This window comes from Heliangelus exortis, chromosome 1 (assembly GCF_036169615.1).
Source record: "Heliangelus exortis chromosome 1, bHelExo1.hap1, whole genome shotgun sequence".
NCBI lineage: Eukaryota > Metazoa > Chordata > Aves > Apodiformes > Trochilidae > Heliangelus > Heliangelus exortis.
The window spans coordinates 114,662,031-114,679,043 of NC_092422.1; the positions used below are offsets into that span (position 1 = coordinate 114,662,031).

Below are 17,013 nucleotides of genomic sequence, written 5' to 3' on the forward strand. Positions count from 1 at the left end.
CATCTGTCACTCCTTGTACATGTCTGTCCTGAAAGCCCTCCAGCAATGGAGCTACACAGCCTCCTGAGGCAATTTGATTCAATGTTTTGCTATCTTTGCTACTGTGGAGTTCTTACTGTCATTCAGCCTGTCTCTCTTGCTGCAATCTTAAACCACTTCTCTTCATCTTCTGCAGAACACATCATTCCTTTCCTTTGTATCCTATGTACCTGCATGCTGATACTGATAGATCACACCTGGTCCTCTCTTCTAAGGCCTAACAGCTCCATTTCCATCTCTCTCTCCTCACTATGCTGTCTAGACTTCTGATCATCCTCACTTCTCTCTTCTGGACTACATCCAACTGGTTCACATCTCTCTAGAAACTTGAAGTACCTCAAAGAGACACAAGACTCTACTTCAGTGTATACAGTGATCAGCAACACTGCCCCCAGAGCAGGGACACCACTAGACCAGAACATGGTGTGGCCTCCAGTAAGGCACTAAATGATGCTGTAAATCTGCTGCACACCCTGCTTTCTCTTACTTCTGGAAGATGGATGCTGCTTCAACTTTGAGCTTCATGCGGAAAACAAAAAAAGGCATTTAAAAGGCTTACTGACCTGACTAGGTCCAAGGTCCTTGACCTACCTGGCTTGCATTTAAACACCACTTCCCAACTCAGGCAAGAAGAAAGCTGCAGGTGTTCCTCCACCTTGGGACACACTTTTCAAATGGATAGACCCGCATGCTTCTGACTCATAGCCAGTACTGGAGACCAGCCAGGAGAATAGGGAGAAATGACACTCTAAAGGCCAATAAATACGCATGAAGAATGTTACGCAAGAACCCCTGTGGACCCCCTTGTCCGGCTAAAAGTCCTACAGATGGCCCATCACTAAGCACAGTTGATGCAGTGGGGAGGATGTGTGGGTGGACAGATAATTTGATATTTAGCTGAAAGAACTAAAAAGGGTTTAATACAGTGCTAGGAAGACAGATTGCCTGCAGCACCTTCTGCTCCTGATTATGGATGCCAATCTCAGGTTTCCTTTCAATGTAAAATCAGCCAGGATACAATTGCACTCACAAAGGCTTCAGAGTTCCAGCCTCTCAAAAAGGAGGCACCACAGGAGGATAATAAAGGGTGACTAGCACTAAGGAACGCCCCTGCTACAGCATTAGCAGCTGGCTTTAGTTTTCTGTAGCATCTTATGGTTCCATGCCAAACATGTGGAGTTGTCTACAGAGTTCCTGGAAAGCCTTTCCTTCAATGAACAAATCTGGCTGAAATGATCCTAACTCACCTGCTGCTTCTGTCCAAGCTCAGAGAGGTCTGGCGCTTAGAACACTAAGGACTTTCCATGAGATTGCACCATCATTGTCTTTTAAATGCATCTGCTGCCTTTGCCACCTGCACAAGAAAACCTCAGGTGTGCTCCCTCGGTGCCACCACGTAAGAATGTCAAGCTTCTCACCCAAAAAAGAGCTATGACTTCAGAGAGGAAGAAAGCCCCTAGCTGTCCCCTTCCAAATTCCAGCAGTAGAATTACAGGACAACAAGGAAGCACTCTAGTACATTCTTCTGCTGACAGCAGCAAGGTGGCTCCAGCCTGCAGGCTCAGCTCTTGCCTGTCAATCAGCTCATCAATGAATGGGCTTTACTTCCACTCTGTGTCCAACTTGGGGTGCAACTGAAAGCAGGAGAAGCAGATCACTGAGCAGCAAGAGGCAACCAACTACATTCCTGCTAGAAAGAGAAAGAGCTTCTCTGGTGACACAGCCGCCTCCCACACGCACGCTCCTCTTTATGAAATCTCAGGACAAACAGGCACTGGGCATTCTGTGTGGAAAGAGAAAATAAATACACTGGGAATACGCTGCAGGCTCAGCCTGAATACAGAGTGCTGACTGAGCGGTCAGGCCCAACAAGAATGCTCAGAGCAGCAGAGAAGCCAGGGCTTTGTAGTCACTATGGTGCTCCCCCATCCTTCTCTGCTTTTTCCCCAACCCCCATTCTTGTTGAAATACGCAGAAGGGAGGGAAATTCAAAGATGAGAGTAGAGCAATGAGAAAGAAAAGCAAGAGGGGCATGTGTTGGGAAGGGGTGAAAGGTGAGGAGGAGATGGATTGAAACAGATGAAAAGCAAAAGAGGGAGGTGAAAGGCAAGAAGAGAAGTGACAGACAACTTCATTGAGCAAGGTGGCCAGGCTGGATGCAGGAGAATTGCCAAGCAAAGGGAGCTGGGTGCAATTTGCAAGAGAAGAGACAGGAGTGAGAGATTTCATCTCTGTCTCTCTGATGTACTTCATCCATCCTTTCTCTCTCAGTGGGCAAATTTCTGCAAATGCACTCTCCTTGCTGGCAAGAGAGTGGCAAGGATGGTAGAGGAGAGAAGGCAGATGAAGTACAGCATGTGCACTACTTGAAGGCTTTGGGCACACTCCAAGTCTCAGCAGTGGGTATAATAAAAACAGGACCTAAGGAATAGGTCTATTTGGTGAGGGAGGTTAACTCCTTTTCTGTTCCTCATTAGGATGGGACCTCCTATTACTACTGCCCACATTTAGCATGCTTGAAGGCACACTGTCCCCATATGCTGCCCTGAACTGTTCACTGGCCAAAGCCCTGGCTGCCTTACATAGCATACAGAGGAGGCAAGGCAAACTGACTATTCTTCATAGCTTTTTGGTTGGTTTGTGGTTTCGCTCGGTTGTTTTTTCAGTTGGTAGGTTGTTTTTTTCTAGTAAACATGAGGTAATTACCACCCAGAACCGCTGTTCCTGCCCACACCCCCATCAACAAACTGATCCATTTCAGACAACTGCCATCAATGGGAAAGTTCAGGGGCAAAGTCACTATGAGGGTCCTGCATTTCCTGAGCCTTTTATCACAAGGTCTGTGGTTCACAGGCTATTTACAACATCCTCCTACAGTGTGTGTAAATCCTTGCTGAGCACACAGCCAGCAACCCCTATCTCAGCCCCACCACATCCAGGAGTAATTTCAATCAAATAGAAACATGCGGGTGTATGGCAGGTGCATGCCAGCAACTCTGCGGATGTGTGCCATCATTTTCCTGTGACATCCCAAAGGAATCTGGGAAGCATTTTGCTCCCTGCCATTTGCTCCAGCCCCTCCTGCCTCTCCACAGTGCTGCCAGCCATCCTGCTGGTCAATGGCATGGTGTTACTTGGTGGTGACAGAAGCAGCTGGCTAGGGAAAGTTACCCAATGCATCTGAACGGGACTACTGAAAAAGGAGTGATCTGCTTTGGCTTTGGGGTTGTAAGGTCCCTGCACATTCTGCTGCACAGGGGAGCAATGAGGTAGTGGTGGGAGATAGACCCATGGCAGGGGAGATGGGTGTGGGGCTCTTGAAGTCCTGACCTCACTTTCAGGAACAGCAGCCACACTAAGCAGGTGCAGTCAGAATAAGGCTCTGGGACCAGCGCAGAGAGCTGGAGGTGAGGGAGAGCCTGCTTGGGAAATGTCAGGGGCCTGTGGAAGGACCATCCCTGTTTATCCATTGTGCTGAAGGCTGAGGGAGTGGCAGATAGGAGAATAGGGAGGGTGGGCTGCTGCAGTCCTTTCCCATCTTCTTCCACCAGCTTAAAACCTCCCCTGTCCTTTGACTGGAGAGGACTGCTAAACCTGCTCTGAAGGGACAGGCAGGCTTCACTGAATCACAGCTCACAGGTGTCCCTGCTTAGATGAGGAAAGGGTTTCAAATGCCCCTTCCCCCATGAAGCCCAAGAAAACTGCCTCAGCTGGTGTTGGGTCCCAGCTCTATAGCTGCAGGAAGGGAGACTACAGACCATATATTGTATTTGAGGGGACAATGATTTTTCAGGGAGTAATCACTCTCTGAATCCCACTTCTCTCCAAGCTCAAAGCACACCCTGGAACAGATGGGGGTTTCCTAATGTCTTTGAGCTACCTGCAGCACTCTGTAGGCTTGCTACCTTGTAGTGGTAGTCTTTTTCTCCCCTCTTGAGCATTTTCCAACTCCAGCATGCTTATTCATGCTTAGTACCCCTCTGTCACACACTCTCCTTTCTGTTCCCTGACAAGTTAAACATGGGGCCTGAGCACGAGCAAACGCCTGCTGGCTCCTGCTGGGAATCTGAGCTGGTATGGGAAATGGGTCTTACTAGAAAGGAGCTGGTGTGAAGGAGTCAGCCAGGCTTTGTCACTGTGACTCTCTCCTCCAAAGGAAAAGAAAGACATAATGATGTTAGAACATTTTAACCTTTCTTTTTCTGAACTTGATAGGCTTGGCCTGAGGCACCTTTCCTAGCAAAAACAGGCTGCTATAAGATTGATTGGTTGGGTGCAGAGTTTAAAGGTAATTTTCTCTTGTCACATGCACATAAATTATTGTGGCTCAAGCTGCGATCAGCTCCATGTCTGATGCGTTTGACTGCTTTTATGCACAGGCTCAGATGAGGCGTTGTAACAACCATGTCCAGTACTCCCCATCTTACATAAATATATAACAAGAGCACCACAGGCATACACACAAAGTTTGTGTCTGGGGGGAGGGAGGAAGGGACACATGCCTGCAGATCTGCACATCCAGGGACTTCCAGCTGCAGTTAGAGCCTTGTTTGCTCAGCAACAAACCTGTTTCAAATGTTCTGTCCATGAACACCAGGGCAAGGAAAACTCATTGACTCAGATTATTCACAAGGGGGGGGGGGGGGGGGGGGGGGGAAGATACATACAAAGGAAGCACAGCTGCAGCCAAAGTGAGTTCATTTTTAACATTCATTAAAATATTCACAGAACACATCAGTGCTATTTGCCTAAATTTTGCTGTTTAGAGTAAGCACTTGAGCCAGCTCAAGGTGTATGATTTAGGCGCAATACCCCATCAGGGATTAGGTGTGGCTCTTGGCTCCAAATCACAGATTCACACTATGCCTGCAAGTACATATGTTCCCCATCATTTAAGGCACAGACTCACTGTTTGCCACTGCATAGTTCCTGACTCTTGGCCCTATCACAGCCAAAATGACTTTGCAAGTACTCATGGCCATCGCATTCCTCATTGATTGCGACCTTACGTAGCAACAAAGGCACACGCGCTCTGGCAAACTTAACACAAAAACAAAGGCAAACAATGACAACTCTGGAGCACACCTGGTCTGAGAGAACAGACCCCCTTTCCTCCCCTCCATTTCCTCCTCTCTCTCTTCAACTCATCCCCTTCATAGGTTTCTTTCCCTGAGCGTCCTAAGCAGCTCACACAAGGGAAAATGCTACAGCACACAAGGGAGACTCAGCTGAAGCCCCGAAGACAAGAGCTGTGTGCGTTGTCTCTTCCTCCTCCATAAATACAGCTGAGAAGACGACTGGATAATTGGCTAAGTGCCTGTCAGCTTAATAGCAGAGAGAGAGACAGAGGGGGAGAGATTTGTATTTACTATTCAAAGTCATGGATGCTGCCTGCCAGTGGATTTCAACATGAGTTTTGTTTGCAGAGTGAGACACAAAAAGTGAACAGATGTGCAGCTCTGAGTGATGGTCTCCCTTTCCTGGCCTTGGGCAAATGTTGATGACCAGCCTGGGATGAGGGAGGGAGAAAGCTGGGTGCTGAAGAAACTGCCATGCAGGTACTGCTGGATACTCTTTTCACTGGGTTTCTACACTGGAAATCACCACCACCACCCCTGATGTGAAAGAATAATCACCGATGCACTCAGTCACACCATGTGTGAGGCAGTGACAGCCTTGTATCTCCAACTTGCATGGTCACCCTGGTGTCCCAGAGAGGGTTGGCTCTCTTGGCAGTGGCTGCAAAGCTGTGTGACCACCCGTACTTCATTTCACAACTGCACAGTGTAAGGGTTGGTGCCTGGGGAGCTGGACCCCTCGTAAATCCAGTGCTCCTCTAGAAGACCTTCTAGGGAGAGCACCTGCAAACAAGAAACCACTTGGGCATGTCTCTCATCTCACAGGAGGCTGAGAGGGTATGCAAGGGGTACAAGCCTCCCTGCTCTTCAGAAGCTTTCATTGCTTCTTCCTGACACAGAAACACAAACTTCAGTGGTGAAAGTGGTTTAGGTTGCTACTGGAAAGGAACAATATTGGCCAGTTCTATGGCAGTGTTAACCAGTGTGAGCCTCAGAAGAGGAATATGCACTCACTGCTCTTTTCCTTAACAGCTGCCACAGCTGAGGCACAGTGAATCAAAAGGACTCTTCCAGCATTAGCAATGGTTACTAAGGCCCAGGAATCAGAAAAAGCCACACACACACACACACACACCATCCTCCAAGCAAGTAGTCTGTTATCCTGTCCAGTGCTGCCTCTGACCACTACAGTGTGAGCAGCTTTACAAAGTATATGAACATTTGTACAACTACACACAAGAAAATACTTCCCATTTTTAAAAAGCAACAAATACAGTGAAACACACATTTGTGCACAGGCACACACTAGCACACATACCACAGTCCTCATACAGATGTGTTTCTGCAAAGCATCTGTCAAACTCCAGCCCCATCAAATTTGCTCTGACCAAAAAAGTCCAACCTCAGTGTAATCAAGAGAGCTGTGGCCAGGCTGTTTCTCCTCCTTTTGCACAGGCACTCTGGGGTCACAGCCAGCCTCTCTCATACAACTTAGTTGCTCCTAATAAAAATCTGCAGAAATATATATGCACAGGGGAGACTGCCTGTTAGGATTATTTTGAAATAGCTGTTTCCTAAGCAGAGGTGAAACTCATCGTTATTAGTTCCCATTACTTACCATAAAAACAGACACTTTAGATGTGGCTGAAGCCTGAAGCAAATGCTTTGGTGTCAGATTGAGCTGAAAATCACATTCGTTTCTTCTTCAGCAAGGGAAGAGTAAAAGAAAACTCAGTAAATTCCTGGTTCACCTTTGTGCCCTCCATTGCTTTTACTCCAGCAGAGCATGGGTTCACACAAGCCAGAGTGAATTTTGATGGACAACAGAACTATGAACCTTCAATGAAAATGGTTATATTCAGCCACACAAGTAAGTGTGTTGAAGCCCCATCGCTGTGTCAGCAGCGAGCTGTGGCTCTGCAGCTTCATCAGAATCAGATGCCTGTGGGTCTGGATATAAAGGGCAGCTACATGTAATATATATTTTGAAAACTTATAGTTATGAGATGGCAAATTCCAGTAACTGTAAGCTATTTTAAGACTGGGTCTTTTCTCATGACCTGCTGGGCAGAAGAGCAGAGTGGAAGAGGTACAGACTCCAAGACACTCCAGGTAACATGTACTACATAAATTTTAATGCCAACTAAGGAGGAAAACATATGGTACTTAGCTGCAAACTGAAGTGTGTGTGCAGACTCAGGGGAGGAGGTTAAAGCCATACAATCAGATACTGTCTCTCCACCTCCATCTCTCTGAGAGCAAATTATACATAGTGTTACTAAACATATATAATTTCACCAAAGAAAAGAGCCTTTTCTATTCTAATTTCCATTCTACCTTTGCTTGTGATAGGCTAGTCCCACTTTGCAAAAAAAGAATCATAGAATCATTAAGGTTGGAAAAGACCTCTAAGATCATCAAGTCCAATGGTCAACCCAACTCCCCCAGCCAACTAAAACATATCCTCAAGTGCTACATTCACATGTTTTCTGACCAGGGATGGTGATTCCACCAGTTCCCTGTGCAGCCAGTTCCAATGCCTGACCAATTTTTCCATAAAAAAAATAATTTCTTAATATCTAATCAGAACCTGCCTTGGCACAACTTTGTAATACTGCAAAAGGAGGTATTACAAAGGCCCCACTCATCACTGGGCACACCATATATATATATATATATATATATATATATATATATATATATATATACAGTATGCATATATGGATAGATACTAATCACCAGCCCCTGACCATATATATATATATATATATTTTGCAAATTCCTGTGTTAAATGTATGCGCACACACATATTGATATATGCATGTGTGCCTTCATATATTGGCACCATCTGCTGCCAAACCTAGAAGTTTTGCAACATCATCTGTTACTACGCTTACACATATTTATTTTTTTAAAGGAAAGTATCAGCAGAGTACAGCCCCTTTTGCACAGATCCTGATGTAACCTCTTGACACATATGTATGCTAGATTCGAGAATGAAGGCTCTGTATGTGCCAGAGAAAAAGAAGAGCATTTGGGTCTTCTAATCGATACCAGAGCAGATGAGAATGTATGTACTGTGGAAACCTCTCTGGCCACATTTTGTGGGTTGTTGCATGGCTGAGCTGAAGCAACCCAAGCTAATGGATAGGTTGAGAGGCTGGGTGTGCCTGAGCCCTGCTGTGCAACCCTGGGTGAGTCCCCTCACCTCTGGGTGCCTCCTGCCCACCCCCAGCCTCTGCCAGTCCCAATTAACAGCCTACACACCCTGTGGAAGATGGGATCTCTTACTCTCTGCTTGCGTGGCACTTAATACAAAGGGTGCCTCAACTTTGTCATGGCCTTTAAGTGCCACTACAATACTACTAATAATGAAGGTTACAATTTTACTGCCAAGACCGTATTATTATGTAGCATTATACCTTCGAACATGTCTATTCTCATTTCTAGCAAAGGGCTCAGCTCAGTGCTCTCTGTTATAAATTATATGCTAATTATAAGTGTAATCTGAAGAGCTTTTACTTCTCTTTTAAAATCACTGTGTAGGGCATAAACTTTGTTGTGATGCTGTGTTGGTACTTTGCCCGAGGTGCTTTTGTCCTCTAGCATAGCTCCCCATGTAGAATATCAGCAAAATAGTGGGAGGCCAAAACCAGAGTTTGCACAAATTGCTTATATGGCAGGATTACACCAACAGTGCTATAGTAACTGCTGGTAATTTGATTCTAGCCCATCCTTTGACACATGTAACTTGAAGAAACTAAGTACCCATTAGGATATAAGTTCCTAAATGTGCTATCAGCCTGAAACTTCATATCATTTAGAAATACCAGGTAGAAATGGAAATTGCACGCTCTGTTAAATGTTGGTTTTTATCAGTGCATCAGCATCAGATTGATTTAATTCTGGATGAAAAGTTGATGCTTAGAAAAACTCAGGAACAATGAGCCAGATTCTGGCTTTGGCAAGATCCCAGTTCTCAACTGAGCTGAGCATCATCTGAGCATTGCTCAGCAGCTTAAGCCCTGTATGAGTCACTTCTATCTCTTTATTAGCAGTCCCCAGAAATCTACCCCAAAGACAAATGTGGTATTTCTGGCAGTACCCTTGGGCTTTGGTGGTATTGTTCTGGTGTAACTGAGTGGATAGGAACAGGGATGTGACCCATTTTGATTCCAGGTGGTGATGAGCTCCATTTTAGAAGTCATTAATGGCCAATCTGCTCTTATGCCAGAACTACCAAAAGCACTGGACAACCTGCACACCCTACTGATGCCCTCAGAATAGTGCTTTGAAGGCAATTTGGGGGGAGCTGCTGTGATGGTTCCTGAGAGAGCTGACCTTATCCACTGACACGCTGCATAGGCACCTGATCCCACAGCATGGACTCTACTGCCATTTTGTTTCTATCCATCTGAAGGGATGAGGCAGAGGCACAGTTCCCTCTCTCCCTCCTTCCAAAATTTGCAGCAGCTGCCCTTTGCTATTGCACAAGCCTTGGCTTAGCCAATGTCATCCTATTTCTCATCCCTTCCCTACATTGAAAGTGTGTAATAAAGCACAGGGTACCAGCTTGGGCCCACTCAACAGTTGCAGAGCAATTGAGGTGGGAGGGGTTGCTGGGGGCAAGTAAACAGAAAGATTTGGGGTTGGGCCTTGTTTTTCTTTTTTTTTCAGTTAGTTTTGGTGGACATTTTATGTGCTTAATGTTTGAAAATTCTTTTTTTTTTTTCCTAATGTCAGGCAGAGAAGTTGCATGCAAAACCTGACAGCCTCATGACTGTGATCTTGCAAGGGAAAAACACTGGCAGGAATTGTAGCATGTAGTTCCCCCTCGATACTCAAAATAAGGTTCAGTGTCCTTCTTCACTTGCTGAAGACAGTTTAAAAATGAAGGCCTAGTAAGTCTGGCAGGCTCTCAAATATACAGTGTCATCTTTGAAACATCCTGCTCTTTTCATGGTTGCAGCTGGCCAGAAGTTCTGTTCAGCTCTTCTCACCTGTTGCAGTTCTCAGACCCCTCCTCTGTTTTCAGCCCTGCTCTAAGGAGCAGATCACTACCTTTTTCCCTACAGATAGTCTATTATCAGCTATTTTTATTCGCTCCCTCTACAATTCCCTGACTAACTTCCCCAAGCCAAATACTCACTGAAAGTCATCAACCTTCAGCAAGGCCAACAAATGAATCAAATCTGCTGCTAGGTCAATTAGGAGATGAGCCAATATAGAGTTAGGAACATTTTTTAGAAGCCCATAGCAAGAGAATATTTTAAATGCCACGGCTTTAAAAAGTCATATCCAGATTTCCCAGAGTAATACTACTCTGAGTAAGGAGCTGCAAAGGAAGCTCCAGAGGACTGGCTTCTTTTAGGAACATTAGGGCTTATAAGAAACTATTTTTCCTCACTTCACAGTTCAGTCCACCCACCTATTTTTCCAACCACCAGTGTAACACTATATACAAATATATAGGGCCCCAAAGAAAAATCATTCAGAGTATCCTGTCCTCAATGTTTTGCTGAATGATTTGTGCCTCAATTTACATGAACAAAATAGTTTTAGCTATATTATCACTATGTACACTGCTTTTAATTCTTTCCGACTGCATCTCATTTTTTCTCCCTTTTACATTTTAATTTCCCTTTAAGCTACAGGATATAGCTACTGGGCACTGGTAAACCACAGCTACACGCTCCCTCTTCCTCTGATGCATAGCAAATATAGGTGATAGGATCTCTGTATAAAAATTTTTATCTATCTCTCTGTGTAGGTAAAGATCTGTTCTGAGCACAGTTAGCATAAATCATCTAATATGTTTTCCCCATCTAGCTCTTCTCCTTTCATTGCCACTAGTGAAACTATAGGCAGGAAGAGTGAGATACTGGAGAGGTTTCAAATGCAAAACTGTCTTGAAGTGAACTATGTTTTGGAAGGGCAGCAAAAACAGCAAGGAGGAAGCCAGCAAACCAGCCCTTACTTTGAAACCGAAATGCTGTCCTGTAGGACCTAAAGTATACTGGACAGAGGGAAATCTTACCCCTCTCCAACCACATGCAGGCAGTCCTGTCTCTGAGCATGGCCTGGCTTCTGCCTCTACTCTGAAGGAGGAACCGAAACATCCCAGAAACTTGGGGCTGGTCCCAGGGAAAGGGAGGGGAGACAACAGCCTTTCCTGGGAATCAAGAGAAGCATATAGCCTGCCAGATCTGCTTAAAGAGCTTAGCAAGGCAGCTGGGGGAGGTAAAGCCTGGCACTGGCCACCATCACTTCTGACAGAAGCACAGCCTACCAGGTAGCACTGTATTGCTTGGGGCAAGCATTTACACGGCTGGGTGGCATGCTGCTCCTGCAAACTGTGTCACTTGGCATACATCTGGCTGACACAGCTGGATCATCTTACTCAGGTGTTTTGTTTTAGTGCCTGACATAACACTGGCAAGCCACACACAAACATCGAACTCACTCTCCCAGCTTGCTGACGAATGCTTCACATGCACCACATGCAGGCACCATCTCCACCATCCGCTCAGCCCTCTCAGCTGCAAATGCAGCTTTAGCAAACAGCATCTAGATAAACTACAAAGCTCCAAGGCTAAGTGGGAAATAGAAATCCAGTGACCCCTAGCTGGGCAAGTGAGCTTAATGACTTGTCTGCAGCTGTATGTACCAAACATATGCCAGCAAACATCTGCCTGAGCAGCCCCTCCAAAATAAATGATTGATGGAAGTGATTTACCTTTAAAAATAGGATAAGTCAGCTGGGAATCCTGCTAGAAAAGGATTAATAGGATATATGAATTGCTAGTGAGTGGAAGGGAGAGGAAAGGAGGCAGGAGTCAGAGGCAACACCCCTTATTAGGTGTTTACCATGTTGCATCTAAACCCTTTCTGTTGCATATGCAAGGCAGATTAATTACTCTGTAAATCCTATTACTCTGTGTGGATAAATCTTACATGCGAGTTAACAAGACTGGAGAGCTGGGGAATGAAAGCTGCTGAATGGATATTCCAGGATCAAACCAACCCAGCACACGGGAGTTGAGACAAGCAATACACGTACACACACAACATATATTCCTCTTCTAGCATCCTTCTTCCCTTATCTCATCTTGCTAGCTCACATACCCCTCTATCATTAAAGGGGAGGGATACGGGACATATGGAATCATGTAGCAGACAATTTGGTGACATCTAGCAGGATTTATTTCAGAGAAATAGAAAGAAAACTTTGCTGCTGCTGTTAGCTTTGCTAGGGAATTGCTCCCTTGATGCTTCAGGGTTTGTACACTATCAGCTTCTCATACAGATTAGATTTATTTTAAACTATGTCCAGTAGCTTTACAGACATAATACACAATGTGCACAACCACAAAGAATTTTCCTTTAGTAAGGAAGTAACTGCAAGTAAGTTAAGGAAGGCACAATTTGAAAAAGAAACTCACAGGAAAAAAGATTACTTGTATTTCAGCTGTTTGGGACACTCCTGACTGAAAGCCCAAGTAGCCTCAGAACTACCTTTAGGAAACTCACATGCTGGATACAGAAATATAAAACTCAATACTACCAGTGAACAAGTCTTCATTTGCAAAGGCACCCTCATCACAACCACTCAGACACACTGGCACAGCATACACTCGTTTACTTAGCTCTGCAAAAAGCCACCAACATACAACACAGTGAACAAGACAAGCTTCATAAATATCTGAGCTCTTACACCATTTTTCCACCAGCTTTTTCAACTACTTTATCCATGTCCCATCCTTACAAGGCAGAAAAAAAAATAAATAATATTAAATCTGGAGTTTCCCAAAAACTTGCGTAAGAGTTCTGGCAGCATCAGGGATAAAGTTTTTGCATCAGTACAAAAAGAAGTACGGGAAGATCAATGGAACATCTGCCAAGCACAGCTGGACCCCTTTTCAATTTCTGTATTGGTACTGGAGGGCTAGTAGAAAATGTACGTTCATGAGAGCTGGCACAGATCTTTCCCAGTGAAATTCTTTTGATCCAGAGCACTACACAGAGGAGTGTAGTGGCAAGAGGTTTTCAAAAGCTTTGAGTTTTTCTTTTTCTACTAAAGCACAAACACACACACAGGCAGGGCTCGTTTGTAGCAGCTACTGCAGTTCCGTAGGTAAAATAACACACGCTCTCACACAGACATACACATGTGAATCTATATGGCATCATACAGATCTGTATAGCACACATAGCAATATAGATATACATGCACAAAAAAGGAAAAGTTGGCAAAATGCCCTACCTGAGGATGGCTGTGTCCCCCTGCCTCACGGTGATGTTATCGGTACCTCGGGTAAAATCCACGCTGCGGACTGGCAGCCCTGTAGGGAGAAGGCAAAGCAATCTCAGTAGGACCAGCGGTAATTGTTTCCGATCAGGCTGAGCCCTTGCTACCATGGCTGGTCTCGTCGAGTTTCACTGCCTGTACTTCTCTCTCTCTCTCTCTCAGAGTGTATGTGGATAGATAGATGTAGAAAGAAAAACAATAATAATAATGTGCAACTCTCGCTCTGATCGACAGCCCCCAAAAGGGGAGGTGATTTCACAGTCCTTCTGAGCTGCCACTTTCTCTTGGTCTTTTCAGTCTCTTGTTGGCTTCTTTTCCCCCCTTTTCTTTATGCAAGATTAAAAAAAAAATATATTAAAAAAAGGCTTAGTACAGCCTCCAATCAAAAAAAGAAAAAGAAAAAAAAATAGGAAAAAGAAGTCAGGTAACAAGATAATTAAAAAATAATATCAGTTAAATCGACCCGTTTGGAGTGATGGAGAGAAGTGGGGAGGGGGGGGAGGGGACGGGGGAAAAAAAAAAAAAAAAAAAAAAAAAAAGGAAAAGGAACGAGTTCTGTTCCGCCGGGGCTGTGCGAATGGATGGTCCTGCTCCAGTGCGCGGCTTTGCAGCCTCCCAGCCCCGAGCTCCCTTCCTAACCCACTTTCCCAGGCGGAGCGAGGGAGAGAGGGAGGGAACGAGGGAGAGAGGGAGGGAGGGAGGCGGGAGGAGGCAGCTTCACTCGTGAGACGGCAGCTCGGTACCACGGCGGCGAGCGCGGGAGGAGAGCGGCGCTTCCCGTCCTTCTCCCCGGGGCTCAGCCCGCCCCAAGCCCCCGCCTCCTCCATGCTCCCCCCCGCCTCGCCGGGGATGCCCCGGGCGGGCAAGGGAACGGCTCCGGAGGCGGCCGAGTTGGGTGTTGGGGAGACGGACCGTGGCTGGGAAGGAAAGGGAAGGAAGGGGGGCACTGCAGCAGGGAGAGGGGGCATGTGTAGGGAAGAGGGCTGGAGGGCAGAACGGGGAACCCTGAGGGAGAGGGGCTGGAAAGGGGACGAGGAAGAGGTAGAGAGGGAAGGGGATGGGAGAGGAAAAGGGAGCTGGAGAAAGAAAGAGGGGTTGAAAGCAGGAAAAGGGTTGTGTGATCGGGGAACTGGAAGCAGAGGCAGACCGGGAAGCAGAGGAGAAGGCAGGAGCAGCCGGGAGATGCTGAGCGGGAAGGAGGTACTGGGAGAGCAGGGCAGAATGGATGGAGGACGATACGGCCAGTATTTACTACAGAAAATACTGAGGGAGGGAAGAGGGGGAAGGGGGGTTGGTAGGGCAAGGAAGCTGTGGCCAAAAGTGCAAACAACTTGGCTTTGAGCTTTGCGGCCTGAAGCCACAAGCTAGCTGATTTACGGAGCAGCATTCTTGGCAACTGGCTCTGCAGCCTCAAACCTTGCTTCCCCCCCCAAACCCGCCGCCTCAGACTTTCCGTTCACCAGATACACAGTTATACATCCCTCCCCCCCTTCCTCCACCTCCCCTCCCACCTCTCTCCACTCAGCCCTTCCCGCCCCCCACCTCCTTTCCCAGCCTTTGAGGGATGGACCGGAGACAATGCTGGTATTGAGCTGCCCGCAGTGTGAATACTCGGCCTGTCCTCCCCGACTGCCAGCACCCGCAGCTGAGCCCCCAGCCCGGCAGCAACAGCGTTGCCCACCCGGGAACGCTCCCGCAGCTCGCATACCATCGCCACTACCGTCGCAAGAGAAGGGAGATTAAATTAATGGAGGGGAATAAGCGGTATGTTTTACTGCTGATGCCTGCCTGCCATTCGTTCCCCCGGTCCGCTCTCCCCCTGCCTGCAGGAGGGATGAGGAGAGATGCTCCCAGGGATGTTTTCCTATCGCAACCCTCATGTGGTCAAAGCACGGTGGGGCTGGGAGGGGAAAAGCAAAGAGGAATGAAGTGGTTTGGGGGGGGAGATGTTCCAGAGAAGCAGGGGGGGCAGAAAAGCTGAGAACAACTCTCCTGTGAGTTGCTGTCCTGCACTTCTCAATGCTGCTGCATGTGCATGCAGGAAAAGGAGTTGGGGAAGGAAAAAATCATGTCTTGTATGCTGGATTCTTTCACCTCTGGTCCTGGAGCTTTATGGAGACACAGGGGACCCAAACTGGAGAGATAAAAGGAATGGTTCTGTGTTACAGAAATGGCCACATAGGATCAGATTAAAGGTCCCTCTAACTCTATGTTCTGTCTCTTGAGTACAGCCTAAAGCCAAGGCCTAGGGCAGAGCACAAGCACAAGGCAAGCATGCAATGCTACTGCCCCAGAGCACTTCTCTAATTTTCAGTTATTTTTGTCTCAGGCATATCCCCAAGCCAGTAGCAGTATCTTTGTAGTTGATGGCCCTCAATTGATTTTCTTCTTCCAGGAATGCATCCAGTTGCTTTCTGAACCCCTAGAAACTGGCCCCTGCAACCCTGGTATGGAAAGGCCATGCTGTCTGTGAGTACTTAAACAATCCCTGCATGTGTTAAAGGCCCACAAATTCAGGGCTAAGGTCATGACACCACTGCTTCAGTGCCATGCATGCAAAAGGCAAAAGAGATGACTGCTTTATTTTCAAGCCAAGGAATGAACTGATTCAGACATTTCCCCTGCAGGAGACTGAACATGGATGGCTCCAGAGAGGTTTTAATCCACACACTGGATGTTTCCAAGCTACTAGAGAGAGCAGTTTCACCTGACAGGGGTACTGCTCTGAAGAAGGCCATGCTGCTGATAGACTAGCAGCCACCACACTAGGGCAATGGACAGCACAAGGGACACAGAGATGCTACCAGGCTGCTGGCATCCCAGGTGATGGGCATCACCAAAGGAAATCTCTATATTCTTCTGACAGAGCTTGAATACAGCTAAAAAGATTTGATCTTATGTTAACAATTACAGAAATACACTCCTTTTGCAAGTCAGAATGTTGTATGGATCCTTTTTACGAGGATCTCCCACATATGTTTCATCTACATTTAATAAGAGCTATTGTATGTTAATTAAATGCCAGTGGAGTAAGGAAAACATATTTGTCAAAGATTAACTATTATGTAATGCAAGAAGCATCTGCCACCCAACTGCTAGAGCTCACTAAATATTTCCTTATCTCAGAGTATTTACTTAGGAGGCAATAACTATCCAGTTAAATCTAAATTTAATGCTTAGTTAAATATAGTTCATGGAAAGTGGCACCAATATGTTTCAAACAGAGAATGACAGAGGGGGTTTCAGGGAGAGGGAGTGAAGGAATCCTGTCCCCAGACTCCAGTAACATCCTGATTCACAGTGGGACTGCATGTGTCCATGCCTCCCTACAAAGGGGGTCACGTCACAGTGGCTTCTCTCCACTGAGAGAGAAGTACAGAGGAAGTCTTCATCTGCTTACACATGTATACAGTCCTCATTAGAACCGCTACAGTATGGCTATTGAATAATAATAATCATAATAAAAAGAGAGACGAGGAAGAAATTCCCTTGAGGGTCTCATAAACCTTGGCAAAAATAAAGCAAAACCAAAACCTGAAGCTAATAGGTCTTATTTGCTTTTAGAAGTGTACAGAAGCAAAAGAAAGA

The 17,013-nt window shown here is 46.1% G+C and overlaps 1 protein-coding gene and 1 long non-coding RNA gene across 3 annotated transcripts in view; one reads left to right on the forward strand and one right to left on the reverse strand.

The window, feature by feature from the left end:
* LSAMP (limbic system associated membrane protein) overlaps positions 1-14,187 on the reverse strand; it is a 316,978-nt gene extending 302,791 nt beyond the window's left edge. The window contains exon 1 of one of the 2 annotated variants that reach the window (XM_071760036.1): positions 13,381-14,187. In XM_071760036.1, coding sequence (XP_071616137.1) covers positions 13,381-13,535 — 155 coding nt within the window. In that variant the 5' untranslated portion in view covers positions 13,536-14,187. The remainder of the gene's footprint in view (positions 1-13,380) is intronic. The other variant, XM_071760047.1, reaches the window with a different exon arrangement.
* Positions 14,188-14,903: 716 nt separating this feature from the next.
* On the forward strand, positions 14,904-16,081 carry LOC139795867 (uncharacterized). Its single transcript, XR_011725734.1, has 3 exons — positions 14,904-15,189; positions 15,821-15,894; positions 16,053-16,081. It is a non-coding gene; the product is annotated as an uncharacterized lncRNA (long non-coding RNA).
* Positions 16,082-17,013: the final 932 nt, after the last annotated feature.